Genomic DNA, 20,723 nt, shown 5'->3' on the forward strand with positions numbered 1-20,723 from the left:
GAAGGCAGTTGTGCAGGTTCCAAAGCGTCTTCTACTACATGCAGTATTAATGCAGTTGTAATACCAAATGGAATTAATTTTTTAAAGTTCAATACCCAAGCCTGGAGAATCTCCATCTTCCCCTTTATTTCCTTTTCTCATTTGCTTGCCCACCACCTCATATCTAATATCTCATACTTACTGTCATTGTTGGAGCCAGTTTCCATAACACCATAAGGAGGAGTGAGAAGTCCAGACATATACTGTCGATATTTCTGAAAGACAGCAATGGCACACTCAGTCAGGTACAGATGTAAAAAGCCAATCAAGGAATATGTGCTATTTATTCTTGTGTGTCCTGCCTTGTGCTTCTCACACACACATGAGATATGAGACAATCAAACATGTCTTTACTCTTAACACTACAAGGTCTGCTTTCTTGACTGAAGTACACACTGCTGTTATTTCAAAGTTGTGCTAAACCAGTTCCCTCTTTCATCTTCCCCAAAGCATGACTTTAAGGTTTCTAATAAATCAATGTTTTACTTAGCTGTGTGATTTCCCACAGATTGTTTTAAAGCTCATTTCAAATTACACTACCTATCTGAATCCAAGCTAGAAAGCTTCTTTATTATAGGAATGGAGATGAGCTAAGGATTCATAAAAATCATGTACAACAACAGTTTTGGTGTCAGATTTGGAATATACAGGATGTAGAGTGAAAACTCTAAACATTTAAACCCAAGACACTAAGTTTGGTATTCAGAAACTACAAGGCTATGAAACACACAGACCTCACACCTCATATTATGAATATCTTCACACAAAAAATTAGCAGCTGAAACTTTGTTACTGTAAAAATAACATCCCTTATACCACCATAAGCTATGTAATTGTAACTGATGTCAGCACCTGGTACTTTTCTTCAGTGAATGCTGATGACATGATCAGTAAGGTTCAAAACTCTGTCTAAGGCTTAAGAAATTCACAGAAGCAACAAAACTAACACCAAAGGAAAAAAATTGTCCTTTTATCAAATACAAATCATTTGGCAATTAAGAAACACATTTTTGTTTCAAATCACACTATGTTACTGTCATGATTAAGGATAAAAAATTATAATTCCCTTTTGGAACTGCCAGAAAATACGCTCATGCAATAGGGGTTCTGATGTTCAGCATAAATAAAATTCTTCATACAGTCTTTTGGGTGTGCAGTGAGCTCAACATGAACAATCAACCAGCTGAAATCCATGTAGGTGTCATCTAAGCACACACAATAATTGAGACAGTGCAATAGTGCAATTTTAATTTAAAAGTTTTATCCTTTGCTCTATGGAGATGTTTGGATGTATTCACTTTAAAAATGTTGCCTGTTGAATTTTAACAATGCTTGATTTATCCCTCATACATTTATTTTTCTTGGAAATGGAAATGAAAATATCATTAATTCTAGCACTAGAGACTGAATGTCTTGCATTCTAAACAATAACAAAAGCTACAAAGATTACATTAATCTTAATAATCCAATCCTATTTTTAGACATGCTATTACATCCTAAAGCTTAGTAACATATTATTTAAATCTCACCCATAATCCAGCTGAATACTCGTAAAAGCAAATCTATGCTATATCCCTAGTCAGTCACACAAAACAAATGCTATTTCATTTGAGGAAACTCTCCTGTTTTCTTTCTCAGACCATTCAGTTCCCATATTCTGCATCCAGACCCATGCCTGAACTCAATGAGAGGAAGAACATAAGAAATAATTATTTTCTCAGTTCAACTAGTAAATCACACACATAACCAAGGGAAAAAGTAATTTTCGTTGGCCAAAAGAAAAAAAAAAACAAAAAACAAAAAACAAACCAAAACAAGAAAACAAAAACCAAAACATAACCAAAAGTGTTTCCCAAAGATTTGAAATAACATTTTATTCAAATAGTAGATAAATGTTTTGTTCCACCTTCTACTGAATTTGATCTCAAAATGTAATTTATAGATGTAAAATTGGAATTTTCATTTGGGACAAGATAAAAACAAATTGTATAAGATGTTTTTCTCTTCTTCTTCATCATCATTTAGCTGATAATAATTTCTTTGTTCTGTTTTTCCCAAAATAGTATTTTCCCAGAAATACATTACTAGTCCACATTTAAGCCACTTCTACAAGGAGCTTAAACTGTGGGAAGAGAGTAGTTTTTTCTTTTATTTCCTATATCATGTCCACAGCCATCATACACTGCATGGCATTTTTTTTCTGATTAATTCTCTGATATTTTTCCTGATTATTCTTCTTATGAGACACAACATAAAACATAGCATACAATTTCCAAAAGATATGAGGGCCCATCTTCAGAAAAAAACCCTACAGGTAGAGTAAGCCAGAATTAGATACATAACTTTAGAGGAGGCATCTAATCCCATTCAGGCACAACTCATGCTCAGGACACCAAAGTTCACAGGAGCAGACTCCCGATACATAACGCAGGAATTCGGTATCGCTCCCAAGGATGTCCCCTCTGTCACCTCCTGCATGAGGGTCCCACCCTGCCCTGGCACCAGTCCACTTATGAGTCTGATACAGCAAACCCTGTGAGCAGTGCTGCCTGTGAAGGAGCTCAAGCAGCATTAGCAGAAGAAGAAATAATTCAAGGCATGCCCTCAGAAAGCTCAGTTGTTCATACTCCTCCAGGGCACCTCCGCAAAAATGAAACTTTCTTCTATATCTGGGTATCTCTGGAGGGAAGGCTGATTCAACTGCCTACACATGGTCTCTCATGAGGATATCTCAGTGGGTGTGGGCTGACATAAAAGGTATAATTTATGCCTAAACTTGTGTCACCACATCAGCCAAATTAAATGTCAAGGGAAACTTATTTCGAGAAGTCAGGGAAACACTGTTTGCTGGGAAACCTAAGCATGCAAAGACAGACCTAAGTAATTGCATAAAGATTTGCCAGTATCAGATGGAATAATAAAGTTCCAGGCATGAGATCAGCGAAAGCTGAGATAATGAGACCTATCTTGTTACTATATTGTCTGTAAATGAAAGTAAAATTCAGTAAATAAAATTATATTCATAGGCGGTATTTAAAATCATCCTGAAGATTAACAGACAAGATATTTACAAAAGGCTTTTGAAAATATCTTCCACAGGTAGTATGAAGTCTGGAAAGGCTTTCCGTATGAAAGACAGGAACAATTATCAAATCATCATACGCTTGTTTATTACCAGAAGTCTTCAAGTTTTGTAAATCCGACATGACAGCAGTTTTTAAAGCTACATTCAATGACCTATTCACTCTGTCTTCAGATTTCTACCAATTTATAAACTCTATCATGCAACAGCAGAAATAACAGACAATTCCTACATCTAATCTGACAGCATGAGTAATAAAGACAGTATTTTTTTTCCAGTTGCTGACTGCCTCATACCCATGTAGTGGTGAAAATTAACACATTTTGACCTTTTCAACCACTGCTATGGCCTAAAGCAAAGAAGACTGGTGACAAGAAACAGTTGGGGAGAGAAGAAAAGGAAGAAACAGAATCACCCACTTGCCCTGCTGGGAAGGTGCTGTGAGGGAATGGCTTCTGAGGCCACTCGCTGTCAGGTTTCTCAGTGTGTTTCTTTGCATGCTCAAATTAAGGCTTTATTTGTAGTTAGCTGCAGTTTGTCTCGTAGGCTTTCAGGAGTACAATAGGTTTTCTTCAACCCAGCGAACATAATTAGGTATATTTTTATACGCTAACGTTTAGAAAGGCAATTACTATAATTGTGATGCAAGCTATCTCTAAATTCCTGAAAAACACTTCTAGCATACATAAGATATATAAAATATGTCTTTGGTCTTTGTGGTTAGTCCTTTCTCTTCTGCTGCTAATAGTGAAGAGCTAATACCTGTTTACAAACATTCCAGAATAAGCCAGGTACATGCAAAGAATATAGATGAGCCTTTGTTATCCATGTTCACTGTGTAGCAAAACCCCAGGCACTCTAACAGGAAAGACACAGGACTGATGAAGGGAAGAGCCCCTGGGCATAAAGATTTCAACACAGTTTCTACAGCAAATACTCCCCAAGGGCAGCAGTTCTGCAGTTGGCCAATAAGGGCTGTGCACTAAGGACCCAGGCAGTGATGGTCTGTAGCACTAGGAACTCGGGCTTCTGATGCTTCCCCACACCATGGTCAATCTACAGATCCAAGGAATCTGTGGCCAGATACTAGGAATTAAGTTTCTTGTACTGGGGACAGTTTTATAGCCCTCAAAAGGTGCTTGGTTCAATACATGATCTTATTTTTTCCTTCTTTCACCTCTAGTCACAATCTCAATCACAGTGTCATTTTTTACCATTTCTACTGCCTCCTTTTCCGCCTACCCCTAACTTTGAACAGAGAAGGTGACAAAGCAAAGCCTGCCTAACTTGCAAACTTGGGAGTAACACAAAATAATTAATTTCAGATACAGAAGTCCTAAGCCAAACATCAAGGTGACCTTTCCATGCATTTTTCAAAACCTTGTGTAATTATTTCATCAGATGCTCTTATTGTGACTATTGCCTGAGGTCTGCAAAACTCCTGTACTAGCTGTCAATACTTCTGCAATGGTTTCTCTTGGGGAATATATGCTGTAGCTTGACAATGTGAGCCAGCTTCTCTGTTTTCTTTTGACAATAAATAATTGATCACTGATGCTCTCAGTACAACTCTATTCTTCCTCTATGCTGGCAGTGAACCACGTCCCTCATGAGCATTACTCACAAGGGCATGCCACTCCCGTGGTGCACTGATTCTCCTCTTTTCTCCAGAACAATGAGGAGAGAAGCCCCTGACAGAAAGAGCCCATGAAGATTGTTGGGCCTTCTTTTAACTCATCAAATCAAATGGAGATTGCAAAATCCAGACTTTTGCCCTTAGAGTTCATACTCTGGTCTTCACTGAACTGATGGGTAAAATCTCAGGTCATCTGCCTGCTGTTTGTGTCATCCAACAAAAAGTGCCTCATGTTCCTAGAGATTTTCACCCAAAAAAATCACCCTAGACTGATTATCACACTGATAGTTGTTCTTCATCCCAATCTTGTTAAAAGGGGAAAACAAACAGCACCCTTGCTTTTGCCCAAAAGTATGCGCTGAGTTCCCCAACAGACTCAGCCTAATTCTGACTTCAGATACTGTCTTCTTCGTATGTTTACAAATTACCAAGTGTATTTCCTCTAAGCAAGTTCAATCAGAAAATTTCCATGCATTTCAGGTCAATGCCACTTAACTGGCTATCACAAAAAGACCTAACCTATGGCTGTTTAATACTAGATAAAAAAATCATTGTTTGAAGCTGGTGCTTTACTCTAGAACACCAAGTATCCTGACTATTGCTAAATGTCTGCCTTTGTCATTAACAGAATATAAACATTTGCTGTCATCAACAGCACTGGTAAGAGAACAGAACTGAAGTATTTCTGAAGGAAATTATTAAGACTTATTAGGAAAATACAATGCTACAATAGGAAAAATGTATTTTATTTCATGGAAAAATAGAAAATAAGCCATGTGAAGATCTCACCACAACTTACTGAACAGAAACAGATTGTTTTGTATACGTCACTCTATCAAGTCATTAAAATGTGATAGACAAGGTCTGAAATAGCAGAAGTGAAGCACTACTTGGTCATGTTCAGCTAAAATAACTACAGGAAATGCCTGTACCAAAACTGCTGAGTCCTGATCCCAGAATAGGTACAGCTTATGTAACAGCAGATGAATCTGCATCTTTTCCACTTATTTACCATCTTCACAATGTTTCTGCACAGCTCTAATCAACTACACTTTATTTTACACCATCTCTTTATTTTGGAGACATGTATTTTCCTGTCACATTTTCACCTAAATCAATTTATCATGCTTGAAAAGCTCTGTGTGCAGTATTTGCTTTATCACAGCACCCCCTTGATATTTCGTCAAGAAGGAAAATGCACCCAACTGTCTGAAATCATGCCAAATAGCAGACTTGGCTACCAGATAGAAAGCCAAAGATAAGACTGTACCACAAAAAATCTCATCCAAGGAAATTAGAGTATGAGCACTGAATAAGCAAATTATACAGCCTATTCTGTTCCATCTAATTTAAATATAGAAATGCCATCGTACAGCTCTCCAATTCTGTCTCCTAGAGAAATCCACTCAGGAAATGCACTTGGGTGGTGACAGGACTTGGCTGGGAGGGGTGGGAAAGATTGCATACACTTAGAAGAGGACAAAAAAACCAAATTAAGAACAAAGAGTCCATCTGATTTATGTGTTTTATTTTACTTCAACTCTGTAAACATAAAGTAGATAATATATTTACAGGAGAAAATACTTAACTGTCTTTAACATCAGGTTCAAGTTTTTGAAAGGGGATGAAAAAGCTTTATACATTTCCATATTTATTTTTTCACTGTGATATCTTTAAAATCAAATGACTATGTCACCAACAGTCCTTCAAATTTAATATAAGTTCACAAAATAAAGATCTGCTCTCCTTTCTTCCTCTTCCATTATCACATGTAGGAGAGAAGCATCAAATCATACCTAAACTGGAATCAGCTGAACAACACAGTGACAGAACAGAACCTCATTCCTCTTCAAACTGTTCTGCAACACTAAGAATTGTAAACCTGCATCTTTATTAGCAAAGCCAGCAGATACATCTCAAGAACGAAGAGCGGAACAACTCAGAAAAATGTGCTGTTTTACCATAATTTTTCTTACCACTACGGCCAACGTTTAAACTTACATTAACAGGACTTAGATGAAGCCAAGTCTAGAATCATCTTTTGGGTCAAGCACAAGAGGAAGAACAATTTCCTAATATTCCAGGTACAAAATAATTCCTTTTACCTGCAGACAGCCACACCTCTTATTTTCACATACACTATTATAATGAGAAAAGAAACAATGATGTGTTCTTTCAGATGATCTCAGTTTGCCAGACAGGTAACAGGAGACTCACAAATACAGGATGATGCTGGCTTTGTTCAGTTCCTCACCTGGGCAGCTACAGGCTGCCTCCTGCAGTTTTTCCTCTACATTGTGTGCACCCCTGACTGATCTTCAGCAGTTTTCTGGAGCAGAGCCTCAGCTGAGACAAAAAGTCATATCTCAAAGAGAGATATGGGGAAAGTGCTTTGACAGAACGGTAAATTCTGTAATTGTGGCAACATAAGCATATTCTGATATCTTCTGATAACATATCTTAGCCAACTATCACACTGGAAAAGCAAGGATTGTGTGTATTTAGCAAGCTGGAAGTCAGCAAGAACCTCTAAACCAAGTTGCTGTTTCACCCTGAGACTGCCACCTTGAAAGCACAGAAGGCCTGATACATATGACCTAGATATCTTGGCATGAATGTAATGAAACAGACTTCATCTGAAAAAATTAATGAGAAACTAGGTGTGTGCTTCTGAGATAGAGAAAAACTGGAAACCTCCCACTACAGGCTGTGTTCTGACAGTGGGCTGAAGTCACACTTCTCTGTAGTAAAATTCTCTAAGTTCACTACAAGGTCTCTGCAGTAGCTAAGTCTTAAAAATAGGTTTTAAGTGCAACTGAAATGACACAGTGGCCTTATGATGACACTGTGCACAGCAGTGGCTTTATTCATGGTTATAAACAGTTTCTTTTCTTCCCTCCCATTACAAATATTTTTAAAAGGAGATTTGAAACAAAGAAAAAGCTGGTGAGCTGATCTGTAACTCTGCTTTTCACATTTATAACCTCTGAACACAGACGTATGTTCATCTAGAAATTTTTCTGGAAGGAATTTTTTTCATCTGGAAGGAAACTCTGGGTTAAATATTAATTCCTCTGCAATCAATATAAACCTCTAAAGTAGTTCAGTGGGGTCAATCTAACATTCCTTTTGCTTCTCACAGAAATAAGCACACATCAATGTCCAATACTCATCTAACATCAAAGGCTTCCTTTTCATGGATAATTCTCCAAACTGACTGTTTCTATTCAATTGTGCATAACAATAACGAGGATATTTAATAAGTGTAAATAAGTAAACAAACAATTTCCCTTGTAAGATTAATCTTTCTTCAAAGCTTTTTAAATATTATTTTGATTACAGAGTGAGCTGCTGTAAAAGCAGTTTGTACAGCTCACTCAGGAGCACTGCAGAGAAATCAAAGCAAGTAAAATACAAAATAAGAGAGAAAACTGTAAAGACAAAGTAACAATTATATTTCAGGAAGTATGACTGAACACAGGTGATTTCTTCCAGTGAAAAGCATGTATTCTGACAGAAAATCACTCACAATCACACTGGTATCACCCAACAGGAACCCAAAATACATGGGCCTCCAATTCACCCAGCAGTCCTTGCAAAGGCACCACTGCAATTACCTTATCAGCATAATCTCTCAAAGGCCAAACTACTCCTCAAATCTGGAATCCCCTTCATGCACACTGTATTATAATATATGCGGGAATTCACAATAATTTTTCAGCTATTTTGTAATACAGTGTTTAGTTGCACTGTTTTACATCCACATTTACAGTCCAACATGTCATGGCTCTCAGGTCTGAAGTTCCCTACAAAAGACCTCTTCACAGCCTAATCTCTTTTTGTACAACAGCATCTCTTCTGAAGATTTCAAAATGTATTAAATGGGAATGACTAATTTTTATCAAACTGAAGTGCAAACATTGGTAACAGTGATTCAGCTGTGCCATAACATAAGGATTAAGTAAACTGCATTAACAAACTGCAATGCAACAGCCTTATTTGGATGGGGCATTTTTTCAGGCTTTTCCTACAGACTGACATCAGTGCAAGTGATTTCCTCAAGTGACAGACAATTTATTTTGCTGTCAGTGCTGCAGCTCTGACCTGGAGTCCTGCTGTGACTGTTTGTTGTACAACTCTTTCCTTAGGCAAAAAGTAAAGTAACAGTATTCCCCTTCAGCTTAGCCCTAGAAACATTTTCAAACTTCATGACAGGAGGGGACAGTGAGGAATGGAAGCACACAAGAATGGGAAAGAAGTAAAAAAGTCCCACTGGAAGTTAAATATTAGAGAGGAAAGAAAAAGTAACAAGAAATAAGAAGGAAAGGATTGAAAATGGGCAGAGTGCAGGAGGGGAGTGCAATATATAGCCTAAATAGACTCCTTCAACCCACTGGAGTTGTCACAAGGAACGAAGAGACTACTTCAAGGAAGAGGGCACACTATGAAAAAAAGGATAAAAAAAGAGAGAATGTGATGCAGCTTATAGATATGTGTAATAAAAAAATTCCCTCCTCTCTTTTTTCCACTGAAAAGCAATTCACAGAGTGACAGAAACAACTAGGTTGGAAAAGACCTTTGAGATCCTCAAGCCCAACCTATGACCCAACACCACATCGTCAACCAGGCCATGGCACTGAGCACTACACCAAATCTTTCCTAAATACCTCCAGGGACAGTGACTCCATCACTTCTCTGTGCAGCCTGTTCCAGTGCTCAGTAACCTTTTTTGTGAAGAATTTCTTCTTAATGTCCAACCTAAACATCCCCTGGTACAGCTTAAGACTGTGTGTTCTGGTCCTATCTGTTGATGTCTTAGAAACAGGTATACAATTCCATGACAGGCAGAAGCCTGGCTCCTTAAATTTGGCTGGTGTTGAGATAGTTTAGGTTTAAAGATTATGCAGATTGAGATGAAGAGCACACAAATCAACAAGTCTGTGCCAATTCTCCAATCACAAGCTTTTTTCTATTTTTTACTCTATTTTCCATAGGGAGGCATGCTAAATGTTTGCAATATTTTTCATTATGTCGCTCTGGGATGTAAATTATAAAGGAAAATTAGAAGAAAATATAATATGTGAGTTTTAAAGGATTAAAACAGTAAACACTAGGCAGAATCCAAACTGCTCTGTGATTCCAAAGAGTGACTTGGCTAAAGAAACGATGAAACATTCTCACAGATTAATTCAGTTGTGTAAAAAAAAATCCAAATTCTTCTAGTCACCATTTAAAAATTACTCAAATTCTGGATTTTTTCCAATTGAGTTGGACATCAAGTATATAGCCTACTTTTACTATCTGACACTTCTGTGAGGGGAGAAATTTTGTATTAAAAAGCATTGTAAATATTTTATTAAAGTATTGTAAGCATTAAGTAAATAAAAGTATTTGAATACTTTATTAAATATTTGTATTACCTGATTTTGGTTTTTATTTATTTCATTTTCTGACGGGGTGTTTCCCTCACAGTACAATATATAACCACAAAAAAATGGTAAACTTGATTTTCATTCCCCATTATCAGTTTTTATCCTAACTACCTACAATCTGCCATGTTATTCATTATCAAGATTAGAGCAGCATTTGAGATATGCAGTGGGACTCAGTATTGAAGATGCACTGTAGAATTTCTTAAGTGAAAAAAATACTAAGGAGATTTTAAGGCTGAATACATGACGAAAAGAGAGAAATGAAACAAGAGGAACATGAGAAAAATGGAGACACAAGATAATGAAGGGTAAACTACAGAACTGAACCGAATAATAATCTTTCCAGAAAAAGAGAGTATACAGAGAATAACATTACATCAGTCTCCTTTGTCAAATAGAGTCCTGAAATCAGCTTAACTGGGGGTTCAGCTTTGCTAAGTTCTACACACAAAATAAAAGGTCAGATCCTGTCTCCCTCCTCCCAGATAGAAATGTCAACAGTGCAGCTAGGGGCAGGATGGAAGCAGGCAAGTGACACCGCACAAAAGATGCAGAATGGCACAATTTAACTGAACTCAAGATGAGAATGTTTCACCAGAGATTTTTCTTCACATAAAGCGAGTATGATTACATCAGAGCATGAGCTAACTGAGAACAAGAAGTTCACAGCTTTGGCATTCACTGTAGGACAGACCTCCAAAGGCTGAAACAAAAATGCCTTAGGAAACTCTTTCCCATCTATTTATTACACTCTTGCACTGAAGCTGTACCACCACAAAGGGATGCAACTAATAAAAAAAACAGAGCCAACCCTGTCCCAGACAGAGTTTTAACTAGATATAATCAGATTCAGAGACACAGCTGTTAAGCTTACATAGGACTACACAAATGATGATTATGATGATGATGAGGATGGAAGACTGCAAACAATCACCTAGAAGAGAAAGAGCAAAGGGGTTGCTGAAGACTCACTAACAGATCTTTAAAGTTAGCCACATACTATCAGTGTAACAACACAGCAGTTCTCCAAGGAAATTTAGGAAGCATATTCCCCATCAGAGGGGCAATGAGTAAAGCTGATTCTTGCACTAAGACAACTTCTGTCAAACTACTAAAAGATGTCCTGAGTGAAAAATCTGTGCCATTTAGGTTGTCATTCTGAAAGATCTGGCTTTTACAAGTGTATTCTAAAACTTACATTTGGTTTTATAAGTTATCTATTCAATAGACAACTTACTAGGAACTGATATAATTTTCTGAACTTTTATATTTCCATTCCAATGGAGCAAACAGCCATTTCTTCTGGGTTTCCCCTTGCACCTGGCTAAAAATAATTTCATTAGCATATTGAAATCTCAACCAAACCACCAGATGGACAGATTTCATTAAATCAGGGCACACAGTAATAGATTATCAATTTTGGAAGTAAAACATCGTTCTAGTCCACTGTTTTCAACTGTTCACTTCTTATATATATTTGTATTTCCTGCTCATACTTTATGGAAGTGTGTTTCATTTGTTTATTTAAAGGATGAAAAAACATTATTAAACACATCAGGCAGTGCTGGGGAGGCCCCAACACCTGCTTCTCATGAGCCCTGGCAGTTCTTTTTCTGAACCAATTGGAAATTATGTATTACAAGGAATAATATTTACACAAAGCAAACAGCAGTACTAGATAAATACACAGTAAAATAATGCTCATAAATCAGGTTAGCTACAGCAATAGAGATGTAATTCAGGAGATGTTTTCAGAGTGTATACTAGTAGCAGAAGGATGATGGTGGCCAGTAAAGCTGTTTCAAGCTACCAGAAGATGAAAGCCAAAAGTGACAAGACTTTGTACTCAACTGACACTCTTTGTTGGAGCAGCAGTCCCAGCAGACAATTTGATTGCCTTTTCTCTAACTTTCACAGAGCTGTTTTATCTAGCTCTCTTACTATAGCCCCTAAACAGTAAAAAGAACAGTGACACACATGCATACAAAGAACTCCTAAAGTAGTTCTGTCTATAGCAGAAAATGCTACTAAGAGTTTGACCCAAATCAACTCTGAATTTATCCGTATCTTTTAGAAACTTCTGAAAGATAAAAGATTTATCCCCTTAAAACTATAATTCTCTGTGTCACATGTTAGGCTTTGCTTACTAATGAGAATTAGTATGATTGATGTCTTCCTTTACTGTTCTCTCATGCTTTGCAGTAGAATGGTCAAACCTCTGTAGCTATGGCATCTAGAGCCAGTTTTGTGGTGGCCCCTGGCCACACATCCCAGGCCATACTCTCTTCCTGCATGGACAGGTGGCAGAGTTCAGTGTGCAGACACTGGAACAGCAGCACAAGACACTTGGCTATTAAGCAGTACAGTGGTCAAAAAACTGCTCCTCAGTACCTGACAGGAAAAAAACTGTAGGGCAAATAAAAGGAACCTCTAGTCCAGGCATGGCCAGGTGGGCCCTAGGGTTATCCACTAGGGGCTCTTCAACTTAATCACTGTATTTAGTGCATCACCACACTTGTGAACCCAGCCCAGCAGAATACTACTGAATTAAGTGTTTAGTATTTGTAAAACGCTTCAAGATACACATACACGTAGTATTATTCTGACATTGCATTCCTTCAGGAACAAATACCACTGTCCATAACTGGGCTGGTATCTCTTTAAATCTAGACCATTAGAGCTCTCCTGAGAACCCCATCAGTGTACAAAGAACCACTCATTTGATTATTGTACAATACAAAACCCCCTGCATATATCCACAATGATTATATATTCAGTACAATCCCTTTAATGTCAGCACATCAAAAGTGTTTCCGTTGAGATTTTGCATTCATTTTCACATTCAAGTGAGTTTTGTCTTGCCTTCTCATCTCCTATACTTGATCTCTCTCTTTAAACTTGGCATTTCTAGCAACCTCTCCCTGCTAGGTCTTAAAAGTAGATTCTTTTCTCTGCTCAATAAGCAAGAGAAGAGTATATAATTTCCTACTTTATGTACAACATCTGGCACTGTAGAAAGAACTAGTGCAAGTCTTACAAAGGCAGCAGAAAAAAATAGCTGAGAATCCTCCTATATAGAAAACAACTCAGCAGCACTGGCTATAACACCTATTAAATATTATATGAAAGGTTAGTAGACTTCCTGGGAGACCATAGTAAAGTATGTAGGATTTGACTGCTGTATAGCAACAGAGCACTGAGAGAGGGCATTTCATCAAACACTAATACCAATCTCAATCTGTTTTTCCCTACATTAAATAAAAAATGTCAAAATAAATATGGCAGGAGTTTATGCTTCCACACGTTAATATTATGGGCGATAGCCTACACAAAGCATCTGCAACAAAATAACCTTCCCTATTTAACCAGCAAGTGAGCTGAAGGTACAAAATTTCCCAAAGCACCAGAATGACTTAACCGTGCTGCATTTAGAGCAATAACTTAGACACTGCAGAAACTACACACCAATGATGTTCAGTGAACCCAGGAACATAATTTAGAGATATTAAGCATTCAGAAACAGCTACCTAAGTACTGTGCCTCTTAAGAATCCCACTAGAAGCATATGACAACTTGGGGCTACCATGTGAGGTTAGGATCTATCTTTAACAGTACTCCAACTCCAAGAAGAGGATGATTAAACAAGGATGACCTCCTATTTCAACACAATCCTAAAAAGTAGAACCATGATGGTGAAGTTCACCTTTGCAATGACATGGCAAGGACAACTGGGACAGTGCCAGGAGTGATCTTACAGTAGCATTAGAAGCTTCATGTACTTGTCCAAGGTATTTCACTCAGTTGTCCAAACAGAAAGCAGACTGGTCAAACATGGGCCCAGTGAGGCAAGAAGAAAACTTGTTTCCCTGATTACACACTGGTAGACAGTCCTTCCTCATGGACTGTGAAGAACAAAAGTAAGATCAGAAGGTATTTGTCTTCCAGTGATTTTTAATTGCTTGAACTTTTCCTGTTAATAAAGCAATGTTGCTTTCAAAACCTTTTCATAAAATTCTAGCTCTTCAGTCATTTAACACTCATCTGTCACATGCTCCTTAAAGATGCAAAGCCTTCAGGAGGAGCCTGGGGAGGAAGTATCTGAGATAATGTCAGTGTCTGAATCCAGAACTAATCAGTCCACAGAGCCTTGATAATTGTCAGATTCTTTTACAGCCCATCTGCTAAAGCACTGCCTAAAAAGGAATCAAATACCTACAAAAGCCTGTCCAACATGTTTGCGGAAATAATAGCCAAAATTAACTTGGAATGTTGCCATGCACTTACATAAGGTCAGGCACAATGTGGTGACTTGTCAGTACTGATATTTATTCAAGTGGAATAAAGTGCTATTCATGAGCTAAAAGCCAACCCAATGTTTTATTCAGAGTTAAAATGCTTTTTCCAAAGAGGATGGCTTTTCCAAAGTAGTAAGTGCTGGGCCAATTCTGTTTTGTTTAATGTCAGTGGCAGCTTCTGAAACAGCAGCCATAACTTCAACCATTATGCTGGGCTATTCAGGGCAACTCCAGTCTGGCAAGCCAGCACTGTCTCCCAAGGACAGGAGTATGGCTAAGGGTGAGCAAGCTGGCACAAAAACAGCAACTTGGCTGCAAAAGTAACTAGAGCAGACAAGGCTCTCCTGGCTATATGGGAAACCACCAAAGAAAGACTGGGAGGAATTTCAATAGTTACAATTGCATTGTAACTAAAAAAATTCTTGTCCAGGAGCATCATAGGGACTGTATATTCATCACAGGCCTCCATTTTGCCCAAATCCAGCACAGCATACCTGTAGTAGTAACCAGTAACACTTTGGTTAGACCAATAATTTAATCTACCATGTGCATTTTTTTAATACATTCTTACTGAGCTATTGCTATTGTTCCACTACAATTAAAATTACAAGGGTACGTGATACATACAGCTGATACTGAGCACCAATTGTTAATGTTAAAGAAGTACTATTGCATAGGTCTCATTACCAGGCCATATGATCAACCCTATAAATTTCCAGGAGAACCAGCCCTACAAAGCAACAACAACCAGCCCAAGGGGCATTGCTATGCAACAGTAAGAGCTGGCCAAAACACTTTTGTGATGTGTTTTCCAAAATCTATCTATCTGAAAATCACTGAAAAACTAAGTCCCTCCCTTCTGTGTCCTTTTAAGATGTGACAGAAATCCCCAATTATTAGTAAAGCCAAAGCTACTACTTAAAATCAGGAAGTCCTGAGAGAGTAGAGGAATGAACCCATTGAGACTTTCATGTTAGCTATAGAAGTCATTGCAGCTTCACCTTTTTCTAACCTTGAAATTAAGAATAAAAGTTTTTACAAAACATTTTTAAATGTTTTTTTTCTCCCTAACATTGTAATTCCTACTTCAACAAATATCTCACATGCTAAGCTTTCATTAGGTACAGCTCTATCTAATGTACTTCTCAAGGAGTTCAAGTCAGTAATGGATGTAGTTATTCAATGCCACCCTCTTAGATCCTTTTTCCTCCCTCCTGTAGTCAATACTCATCAGCACCTAATTACCCGTATTCCCAGCTTTACAACTTTGTAGCAGACAGCGATGATATTGAGTGGCAACACACAATGTTAGCCTGTTTAGACCTCTTTTCTTAGAATTCCATTTCTGAAGAACCAGCACAAATCCCAATTGCATCCAAGCCCTTCACACCTTCCCATGCAGCCCACGGCCACAACACAAAACATTCCACACAACAACAGCCTGAGCCCTGCCAGCCACTGGCTCCTACTCCTGTGCCCAACATGTCATCTTCTTGGCCAGGTCTGCAGAGGTTGGGAACGGGGCCCTACCATGAACCGGGATCAGTGAACAGATTTGGGACTTTTAGGAACTGCCACACAGCCAAGAAAGAACAGCCAGAAAGGGACATGGCAAGTGTTGAGACAAAATTTGCCTCTGCCCTGTAACATGAGAAACTATCTACACTTTCCTGCAGTAAACCAGTTAGACATTTATAAAAGTAACCAAAGTATACTACAAACCTCTAAAAAGCAACACAGCACTTGGTTTTGTTTTCCACTGTTACATAAAGTTGTTTTTACATCTCAGAAATAAAATTTTAGCAGCCTTTCAAAGGAAACAAAGATGCATATGTAGGTACATACCGCATACATTCTACTCCATACTGCATTTTGGAGTACCTCACTGAACTGATTTAATTAACATCAGCCAGAAAAGAAAAATATAACATGAAGGTGACTCAAGACCTATCTGTATGATCTTTCTTCTAATTAAAAATAATTTTTCCACCGAAAGAAAAGCTCAAATGACAGTTGACTGCTGTCTGCCCTGAATTTTCATGCAATGTCTCATTGTCTCCAACTGTATGAAGATGAATGTCCAGAATAATCAATCATGCCCAACTGTATGTCTTTCAGATCATGGAGCACATTAAAAAAAACCAAAACCAAACAACCAAACAGTGACTGCAGTTGCCACCCATAGTGCTCTGCCTGGCTGCATGGCTGGGAGAATCCAGGTACAAGAGGTTGCCCAGATAGCTCACCAAGCTTCCTAGTTTGGAAGAGAGTCCTTGGGAGATAACAACAGCCCTTCGGTCTTTATTCTTTCATTTTACAATATCTTCTGCTGTTCTGTTTCTAATAAAAAGTCAGCAAACAACTAATGAGACAAGAAAATTAGTGAAAGACCTTCACAGGAGCCCCACACTGACCTAAGAGGCACAGTCAAAGGGTGTTTCTGGAGCCCTCTTGAGAATTATCTTAATTGTCATGAACTGTAACATTGGATCACACTACTTACAGAGGCAAAGGTAGCAATATCAAACTCATAGACACCAAATGGAATAGTCTCTTCTCTTTAAAAAGCACTATCAAGACTTTCAAACTCCAAAATAAAGTGAACAGATCCAAGCTGTGCTTCTTTCCACTTCCTGATACCCTCCTCCATGGTATTTGCTGCAGCAGACTGATAAGTGCTCCTAACAGTGCTACAGTATCTAGGTAACTGTACACTGAGTCTACCCATTACTTTCCCTCTTCATATGGACTGTCCTAGAGCATCCTCTAGAGCATATAGTAATATCTAAATATTAGGTTGTCTTTCTGATCCATCAGAGTTTAAAACTGGACAGGCATTGGGTCTCAAAATCTGAGAGTAGATTTCATCAGCAGCCATTCACTGGAATTTAAAAAGAATGCAGCAAACAAACAGAGGCAGGCAAAAAGAACAGTGCAGCGGCTGCATGGGTCACAGGTGCTCCCACCACGGAATGACCACAAATCCAGCCTCCTGGTTTTGATATGGAGCTGTCCAAGTGAGGACCTGGGGTTTTATTCCATGATTTAGAGCATGTCCTCTTACTTATTTCCAGAGAAGAAATTTAAACTGAATCTGTGGATGCATGTAAGGATTTAGTAATCTTCAGACTATCTCTAAGGATAAAAGTGGTAATGAATGTATCTAAAAATCATCTACCTCCTTGTCCTCCTCTGCAACTCCCCCTGAAGCACTAACTGAATAATTTGCCAATTAAAAACTAGACAGTACACAAGTTTGCCAGCCATTCATTTGTAAAAAGACACAGGGCACCCATTTTAATGCTGCAGTCACATTTTAATCAAATATTAATCTTCAGAGGTCTTTGAAGGGAGGAGATATGTTCTCTTTGACAAGCCAATTCTTAAAATAACTTTTTTTTGCTTTAGCACTTAAAAGGTCAAATGAGAATGCAGCAGGAAAGTCATGGACTAAACAGCACTTTCAACAAAAAGGACTTAGCAACATCAAGCAATTGTCAGAAAGCACAAGCTGAGGGGGATGGGACAGTAAGCAGGACATGCATTAACTTTTAAAGTTTGCCATTGTCCAATTGTTTTTGGATATTGTGCATGACAGTGCAGGTCATCCACTGGAGCAGGAACCTTCAGACTAGGGGCTGCAATAGCTCAATGCCGCCTTGAAGCCGAAGTTCCATGAGGAAATGTGACTTGATCTAATTTTGGAATCTGGAAAAAAGACAAACATCAGGAAGGAAGTTTAAAAAAAGTTTAAGTCCTTTCAAAGAAAGAGGAAACTCAAACCAGATAAATTCAAATAGCAATAAGTCACCATCAAGATGCTGTGATGTCTCTTTGAGAACAGCACGTAAGAATTGCTTGTACCTCTCTGAAATATTTGAGCCAGGGAGGAGGAAGTCACTACAATCTTTGGATGGGTTTAACCCAATGGTTTCCAGTTGTCTCTGTATGTACTGGTAGTTCAGACCTTCATTTGTGTACAACACACACAGCTCTGCTATGTGTTCACAGAGCTCCACACTTTCCATTTCAGACACTCCTATCTGTAGAATAACTTTGTAACAGAAGGCTGGAATACTTCAGACCCCACAGACATTTAAAGCTAACAGACAGGAGATCTGTCAAGAAAAAAGAATCTTAACAGAGGAAACTACTTCCAGCTTTCTGAGATAAAGAGATAAACTCCTAACTCCACATGAATTCTTCATACTGTGCGTGCACTGTCACTGAGAACAATTCTCTGTAGGGGCCTGCAGGACTGCTTTGGTCAATGGGGGGTACTTGATACAGCCTCACCCAAAATATCACTGAACAACAGGATCAGAAGATCAGTCAGTTCCTGTGATTCACCTGGTAAACACAAATCTCTGAGGGACTTGTTTGCTGAATCAATTATCACTTAACATGTTCCATATTTAAAAAATATTGGATCAGAGAAGAATGAAGCACTAAAATGGTTTAATTTATATTACAGGGTTTTTCATATGGGTGATGGATGCATGTTGACGTCATAATGACGCCAGAGAGCAAATGTTTCCTTCCATTCTCACTTTGTCTCTCCTCTCCTCTTCCTCTTTCCCCTCCTCCCCCCCTCCCACCCCTCTTTTTCTCTGAAAACCCTGTATAGGACTTATTTTGAGCCAGAGGAAAGGGGAAAGATAGGCACAGCAAAGAGGGCTACTACCCTCCTTCCCTCATCTCCTCCTGCACAGTGACAAGTCAAACTGTAACAGCAAATTCAGAGAAGGAAAAGGAAGAACATAAACCATTTTTAAAACACCCATTCTGAAATCTTAGAATTATCAAACATAATTGAATGGGAAAGAATTCTAGCTAGTCTTTTTAAAAGAAGAAAGAACACTGGGTTTAGGCTCTACTCCCACTATGGGTATGAAACAGGCACAAGAGTCAATGAGATTTAACATATACAAGTAGAGGGAAAAGTCCATAAACTGATCTTCTACCATACTGCCGTTACGGAACTTCAAGTACAATTTCTCCTACAAATACATTCCATAAACTTCAAACCTTTTGGTATACCCAAAGACAGTATATCCTCTCTTGCTTTAATATGCTTCAACATTCCTGTGATCAATACTGAATTCATAAAGTAAACAAGGTCCAGCTGGATAAATAAGGAGAACAAACACACCTTAGGAAGTGGTTATTTATCCTTAATCAACCCTCAAATAACATTATATCTTGTTTCTTGGAATCAATGTAGTGCTGGAATTTCATATTTCAGCAATACAAATCCATGCCTTCACCACAAGTGCTAATTATAGAGTTCAGCTGCTGCTTCTTCTCTAAGCAATTTAGCAGTGTTCTCACACAGGCTATGAGTGCTGCCAACTCACCTATATTTCCAGCTGAGTAAAGTATCTCACGCTCCCGACTGGGGTGCTGTGCAGTGCTGCTGTATGGCCTTTCAGGGAAAGCAGCAGTGAAGCCCATCAGTAGTCATATTTCTGCACCACCAAACTCCTGCGCAACCATGGTGCAGTCATTCTGTTAATTTTCCCTCTGACATGTGCATGTCAGTGCTAAATCTCTGCATCTGTAAAACACTTTTGGATCCCTGACAAAGAAGGACTCTATGCAAAAGGTCAGATGAATAACTTTCTTCGTGAGAAAAACATTTTAAGATCATTTAAACAGACATCGAAGTCTAGCAATCCGGAAATTCTCACATCTGCTGTTTGCTACCTAAACTCTGTGCTGCTTAGAGTCATGTGTGCCCACATGATCTGCTAAGCTGGGGGCTGTCTCTTGCTCCTGAACTTTTTCCTCCTGCACTTTACAATCAGTCCAGGAATGCTTTCATTTTCAGTGCTGAGTACATGAGCATGCATGTAAACAGTATATGATGGAAGTTAGTTTACACTGGTTTATATTATATAGTTGGTTTATATTCTTCTAATTTATAACTATTCTGTCCTTTATTAGCATTTCTTCAGGAAATGAAATAAACTCATTAAAATTTCAGGACTTTTTTTTTTTTTCAAAACCAACTCAGAAACTAGATCTTTAGGTTTTGGTCCTTAGAATTTAGACTGCACTTTGCCTTATATGGCAACCACAGAGTAAGGGAACCATATATTCAATTTTCATTTTCTCTAGACATGAAAATAGGTATACTGATTATCTTTAGAAAGTATCTATATCAATTTTACTTTCCCGGAGCATATATAGAGAGCATACCTCATAAAGGCTATAGTGTTTTCAAGAGCTATTTGAAG

At 38.2% G+C, this 20,723-nt stretch overlaps 1 protein-coding gene across 3 annotated transcripts in view; it reads right to left on the minus strand.

Annotated features, from left to right (window-relative positions):
• Positions 1–20,723, minus strand: part of RAPGEF4 (Rap guanine nucleotide exchange factor 4) — a 142,487-nt gene that overhangs the window by 77,229 nt on the left and 44,535 nt on the right. For all 3 annotated transcript variants that reach the window (XM_058809902.1, XM_058809901.1, XM_058809900.1), the window contains exon 5: positions 182–254. In XM_058809902.1, the coding sequence (XP_058665885.1) occupies positions 182–254 (73 nt within the window). The remainder of the gene's footprint in view (positions 1–181; positions 255–20,723) is intronic.

This window comes from Ammospiza caudacuta, chromosome 8, assembly GCF_027887145.1.
Source record: "Ammospiza caudacuta isolate bAmmCau1 chromosome 8, bAmmCau1.pri, whole genome shotgun sequence".
In the NCBI taxonomy this organism is placed as follows: domain Eukaryota; kingdom Metazoa; phylum Chordata; class Aves; order Passeriformes; family Passerellidae; genus Ammospiza; species Ammospiza caudacuta.